The sequence below is a fragment of the Lupinus angustifolius genome, chromosome LG05 (genome assembly GCF_001865875.1).
Source record: "Lupinus angustifolius cultivar Tanjil chromosome LG05, LupAngTanjil_v1.0, whole genome shotgun sequence".
Classification (NCBI taxonomy): Eukaryota; Viridiplantae; Streptophyta; class Magnoliopsida; order Fabales; family Fabaceae; genus Lupinus; species Lupinus angustifolius.
The window spans coordinates 3554435-3561030 of record NC_032013.1 but is presented as its reverse complement, the minus strand read 5'-3'; the positions used below and the strand labels follow the sequence as shown (position 1 = coordinate 3561030).

The 6596-nt window shown below is 32.5% G+C and overlaps 1 protein-coding gene across 3 annotated transcripts; it reads right to left on the bottom strand.

The window, feature by feature from the left end:
- LOC109347509 (protein IQ-DOMAIN 14-like) lies at positions 769-4309 on the bottom strand. 3 transcript variants are annotated; one of them, XM_019587405.1, is made up of 7 exons: positions 4145-4309; positions 3989-4065; positions 3658-3782; positions 3283-3558; positions 2586-2813; positions 1779-1910; positions 769-1358 (listed from the first exon to the last, which is right to left on the bottom strand). In XM_019587405.1, exons 3-7 carry the CDS (start codon positions 3721-3723, stop codon positions 840-842), a joined length of 1221 nt encoding a protein of 406 aa, XP_019442950.1. In that variant the 5' UTR covers positions 3724-3782; positions 3989-4065; positions 4145-4309; the 3' UTR covers positions 769-839. The 3 variants fall into 3 exon arrangements, with proteins under 3 accessions (XP_019442950.1, XP_019442949.1, XP_019442947.1); XM_019587404.1 differs by lacking the exon at positions 3989-4065 and having other exon boundaries at positions 3658-3787; XM_019587402.1 differs by lacking the exon at positions 3989-4065.

Below are 6596 nucleotides of genomic sequence, written 5' to 3'. Positions count from 1 at the left end.
ATAAAAAAATGTAATATTTATGCATTGTTTAATTATCTACACACAATCACTATATAATTCATAATTCATTTGGATTGTTTTTTAAGAGTAAATGATAAAGTATATAAATCTCATTCCTGTTCAATATATACATTTTTCTCTATAAATAATGTATATATTTTTTCAAAAAATTCCAAGGTATGCATTTGCACACACTCAAGACCAAATAGTACCGTTCGTGATAGAAGTTGTATACCATTTTAGATATGTTACCTATTGGTAATGTACCCAGTAGAAACATTTCTCATTTCTAAACCCCGAAAAAGTTATTCTTCAGAACCATTTATAAGTTGGGTTTTAGAAGAGATGAAGAAAAATGAAAGATTTCATAGTGATATCACAAGTGCAAGGGTTCCTTTTCTCCTTATCTCTTCTAAAACCTAACTTGCAAACACATTCTTAAAGACCATTTGCAATTTGAGTTATAGAGGGAATGAAGTGAGGTGAAAGGCTTTATAGTCATCTCATAAAAACATTTCATAGCTCAAAGTCTTTCCCTTTTGTCCATTATCTTTAGGGTTTGTTTGCGAGTTGATTTTTGGAGGGTAAGAGAGGGAAATTAAAGGCTTGAGAGCCATCAAATACACTTGTGAGATAACTCTCAAGCCTTCCTTTTTCTTATTTCCTCTATAAAAATCAACTCACAGACTCTTAAAAAACTAACTCACAAATAGACCTTTAAAGAAAACATAATGGTAAACAAAAGCACTTGTAGTGATGTAGGTAATCATTTGCAAAATGTTGAGGACCAAGCATAAAATGAACTTGGAAATTTCTTCCTTGAATACTTCTAATGACTTCTATAATTCATACATCGAACCAGATTTTACATCTTCTAATGATATCACTGGTTTTTTTGCACTCTTGCATATCTTAGGAGAAACTTCACTGTTTCCATTAGTAGTACTAGTTGCACCATAATAAGAAGAGCAAAAGTAAATGCCATCATTCTGATTGGAGCATACACCCAAAAATTCTGTTCTTTGCCTTGGTGTGCTCATAGACCTTGCCTTTGCTTTGCTGGATTTTGTCACAGCCATGTATGTAGGAAAAACTGGAGAATTCGGCCCGGAAATCTCATCCACAGCTGAACTTTTTATATGAGAAAATGATTTCCTTGGGGTTGAAATTTGTGGACTTATTCCTTCTTCTTGCAACTCTTTTTTCATTGTAATCAGGTTTGAAGGAAGAGCTTGTTTATAAAGCACATCCAAATCACATGGTTCTTTAAGTAACCACTCTCCTAGAGTAGGGCAATACTCTCTTCCAAATTCCTTGTTGTGCACAGATTCTTTCATTACTTGGGGACTTTGTCTCTCCTGCAAAAGATAAATTACATGGCTATTTTCAGATGCATCAAATGGTAATATAGGAACCAAGACGATGTTGATTTAGTGTTGTAAGATCCTACTGGATTCTTAGTTATTGTATTAGGTCGAAGGTCAATGATTCGATTCATGTGAGCAGTACTTGTTGGAAGGAACAATCATACATATCGAGAAGGATTAGTTCATTATCCATAAGGTGAAGAATACCATTAGTTATATAAAAATAGTAATATTGGCCTAAAAATTTAAGAAAATGGAATCGTTAGTTTTAGTGGGCAAGCAATGTTTGAAAATGTGGGTTCATTATTTCAAACAACTTCGACTTTTTATCTTTTGTTTAATTTGTTCCTTTCACTTTATTTTTTTATGTGTAACAATGCTGAAATATAATGTTAAACCAAATGTGATTACCCTTTGTGAAAAAGAGTACTGTCTCATACGCTCTCTTTTGACAAAGGCTTCTTGCTTTCTCAACCATATGGATTCAATTTCTTTTCTTGAGTGCAAGCTGCAATCCCAAGTTCTTTGACTATAGTTTCCAGGCTGCAATTAAATTATTGAGTGGATTAGTTGAATCAAACTCAATGCAGACTTTGTTTCATGCTTTACGATAACTGAGTTATTCAAATTGAGACCGACTAACAAGACATTGGTCTATTGGTCCCATTAGTTCTTTAAGATAGACTAAAATGTTTAATTTCTGGGAAGGATAATAGTTGGGAGATGCAATCATACACTTCGAAAAATATTAGTTCATTACCCATAAAGTGAGAAGATACCCTAGGTTATACTAACAAAACAATTTGCAGTCCGCATCACCTAAAGCTGTAGCAATATTATGGTTGCGGTGACCGCCACAACTGAATCACAATTGCGGTGTGACATCGAATCTCAATGATGCAACCGCATTAGTCCGCAGCACGAATTCAATTTTTTTAATCACAAAATGACTACCACTCACATTGCAACTGAAATCAGAACGATGACTGTAATCGCCATTACAACTGTATTATAAAACACCGATGATAACAATACTATTCTACATATATGTACCTAGTCATGGAAATATTGAACTACTAAAACAGAGGAAAACAATTGAAATCAATGTTTTATGTTTCTTGATTCATTCCTTCATCTTCTGAAATGGATTACTGAATATCATTGTGGGTTGTTTTCCCACACTTTTCTCTTTCACTAACATAAATGTGACAAACTTACCTCTAGTTCTTTCTCTTCTAACTTATTTTGCTCTGTAAACTGCTTGATCTGGTCAATTTTGTACCTTTCCTCCTCTGTATGACTGCTTCTTTCCTCGATATCTACCTGATTTCTTGCATTGGAGGGAAAATTCTTCGAAGATCCGGACACTCGACGTCTCTCAACTTGGCCGCGAATGATAGCTTGCAGTCTTATAACACCCTTCAATGCTCTTAATGCTTTCCTAGCCTGTTTCATTCCCGTTTTAGAGTTTAATTTCAAGTGAGTTTTGAAGTGTTATATTATATATGTAGTTCCACTAATTAGACAATCAACTACATTTCTAAACTCACAAGGGAAAATGTAAATCAGGGACAATTAGTGTTATTTATGCAGCTTGCAACAATTCTAAATGACACGAAAAAATAATTAATAAGTCCTCACTAATGGCGTCAGTAATATGCCTTAAAAAAATGCAAGTTCCAACAATTAGAAATGAAGATGATTACAATATCTTGTTTATGACTTAAGAAGATATTTCACAAGTCTTCATACAATTTGCTACAAAACTAGTCTTTCACAATATCTTGGCGAATACACGCTTACTTTTATTACTTGCTTGTTCATTCTGCCTGTTAACTACAAATCTAGGATGTGAATTCATATTGAAAACTCGATTATTAATACCGAAGAAGAACCAGGTTTGGAGGAAGCTTACAAGATGTGCGCGGTATGCGCTCTGAATCTTGATGGCTGCGAAACTTCGGTCTCCGTTGCATAGATATGAATAAGAATGAGAAGCACCTGTGAGTTTCACAACCTCAGCAGCAGCATGAGCAGCAGCAATTGCAGCCTCTGCTGCAGCTGCTGTTGCAATTGCCACAGTCAATGCATGCTTTCTTTGCTCAGCACTTGCTTCAATTAATGTCCTGTTTGGTGCTGTAATAGTTGGATTTGGTTTCTGCTTAAGCCTTCCAAGACTCCATCGCCATTTCTTTCGATTCCGAGATTAAGGAAAAGAAATGTTAACAAAAATTAGTAGTGTTTAGATTATTAGAACAACACCAAAGCATATTTTTTTGGCATTTCTTACTTTGTCATTTGACTCAGAAGTGAATAACCTCTTCACCCATCCAAACCAGTTCTTCCGTTTCGCCATGAAGATTTATCATTCAAACTGAACTCTTCAGACACCATGCTCTCTTCCTCAAGCACATCCTATACTTGATATTGAAATAAGAAATGAGAAAGCATGAGATAAAATTCAGATATGGTAACTTCCAAGAGATAATTAAGCCTTTTCTAAAAAAAGTACAATGTACAAGACCACTACCTAATGGGAACTGAGGAGGATAGATGTACAAAGTCTTATCCTACGAGTGGAAGAAAGGTTGTTTTCAGGATTTGACCTCGAACAACCTTACCTTTGAACTGAGTCTCACCAACTCTAAATACAGCTTTTCTAGTAAAATCTAATTGCTTAACTAGCTGTTCTGTTAACCTGTCAACATAGGAACCTCAGACCAATTAGGACCAACATGTCACTGACAAACTCTTATAGGACATTTGAAGAAACTAACCTTTTAATAAAGCAAGTGAACCTCAATGGTTGTGTTGCATAGAATACTTGGAAAGCTCTCAACTTTCAACTTTGTTGATGATTTCCTTAGCGGAATTCTTTCTCCATCGGTAGTGTCATCAAAATTTGTAGTACCTTTTTAGTAATGTATGTGCTTCTAACATTGCCTAAAACATGTATATTAGTGTATATATATATACCCATAATGTGAAAGGGGAATGAAGAATTGCATTGGAAAAGCAATAAAGAAAGTGAGTATTGGAATGATGTGGACAACGAAGTTAGCCTCCTAATATGACTACGGATTACTTAAAAAGCCAAATTGCATTCAACACTATGGGGTCCCTCTTGTCTCTCTTCATCCATTCTTACTTTCAAATAATAATAATTTGTTATTCCAAATTATTTTCATGCACAAATGAAAACATATATATTAATTAAGAAAGTTAAGCATTAATTATTTTTTCTATTTTTGTTTCATTATCATTTGTATGAGACAAGGTTTGAGGAATCTGGATCCTCTCCGGTACTGGAGAGTCCAATACTGACAGAGATTGTGACATGTGACGTTTAAAAATATTCAATGATACAGATTTTAAATAGTTTTGAATTAAATTTTTTTTTAAGTTATCAAATCATTATAGGCCTCGCATTCCAGTACTAGACTGTCCGATACTATAGAGGATCTCAACCCAGATTTGAGACCTTGTTCCTTTTCAAATGTCTAGATTAGTCAAACTTAGCCAAATACTCTGTCCCTTCCTTTATACGCATGTTTATCTTTAGGCTGTTTTCATTATATGTCTTTTTTTTTGCATTATACACACTTCACAATTTTCTGTACTTTATTTCCATTATGCTTCATGTAATATGTAATATTAGGAGGATTTTTAAGTGAATTTATTATACGGATATAAGATTATCAAATATAAAGTGAAAATGATTGGTACATTACAATTAGCACTTTCAATTATACGCCATCACTTTTTACATTGAAGAGATAAACTCGTTTTAGACTGGGTTTTTTATTTTTTATAAATAGAGATTTCATTAGAGTTCATTTTAATGCATGCCCGTGAATTTTAGTTTTATAGTGAAGATATAATTGGGGTATAACAGTATAATAATATTTTCGGAGACTATCTTTAACCTTTTTCAGTTTTTATATTTAATTACACCTAGTAAATGAACCATTAATAATGCCACCATGTATATATTAAATTCAATATATGCAAAAGCGTGAAGTCAAACAAACATTGAACATTGGGGTAACGAACTTATCTAACATTTCTAAAGTTTAACAACTATAATAATACCATTTTAGGGACTAAAAGTGACTTTATGAAAATTTGTGGGATTAATATAGTTATTTATTTTATTCTTTTCTTACTTATTTTTTTTACATATTGTCTTTTATTTATTTATTTCTCTCTTTATTTTATATAAAATATTTTACCTTTTACATTATTATTTATAAAATTTACTTATAATACATATGAAATTTGTTATATGATATGTTGAATTCCATATATAGTGTGTATGGTAATTAGATGTACCATGTAAATATGAGCTTTCCACATTTAAGTCATAATTGATCCTTTGACTGGGACATAATTGTTTCCTACATAATGCATCATCAATCTATCCATTCATATCTATGCTTGAGAGAATAACCTAAAAATTGTGAAGAACTTTCTAGAACCCATCCAATCAAATTAGGGAAACCTAAGTTTTTTTTTAATATAACCAAAGGTATACCTTAACATAAGAAACTAAAATTAATCTTTTTTGAGTTATGTAATTACCTCTCCTATTAGATGACGCTTATGACAATCGAAAAACTCATGTTGATTAGCTGTTGTTATACATTTAGAATTTCTTTACTTTCTAATTAACGGAAGGTAGAGTAGTCTAGGAATTACTGTACTGCAAAGCACCCACACTAACCATACATATACATGAAAATGTGTCATTTACGTTCTTTATATGATATACACTTTATATATTAATTTGTATTACTATACAAGAAATAGAGTTTCATTGTTCATTCATAATAAGTTTTTTAATGTGATTAATTGATTTTATGTTCCTTCGGAAAATTGTCTTAATTCAATTAATTGGTTTTATTTTTATGTCCCGGAGGTGCCTGATGGGTATAAATTTCCCCCACCTTTAATGGGGGCAGGCCTAGTGTCTTATTTGATACATTTGGGGGGTTTGGGTGCTAATAAACTTTTAAGATAAGTGTGAGTTGAGATTTTGAGGGAAAAGAAATTTTTTTTTTTTTTTAAAACTATGAAATATGCATATGAAATATTTCTGATATTTTTTCTTTTCTTTCATTCATTCCAAAATTCAAATTGCAAACCGACACAGATTGATACATTGAATCTCACATTAGTCACTTTATTACATTCTCATCTCTAATCACATTGATTCATAGAAGGAGCTAT

Coding starts and splice junctions, on each gene's coding strand:
- LOC109347509 (XM_019587405.1), bottom strand. CDS start 3,723: ATGGCGAAACGGAAGAACTGGTTTGGATGGGTGAAGAGGTTATTCACT. Junction 2,814..3,282: donor GCGCATACCGCGCACATCTT/GTAAGCTTCCTC, acceptor GGAATGAAACAG/GCTAGGAAAGCATTAAGAGC. Junction 1,911..2,585: donor TAGAAGAGAAAGAACTAGAG/GTAAGTTTGTCA, acceptor ATTTAATTGCAG/CCTGGAAACTATAGTCAAAG.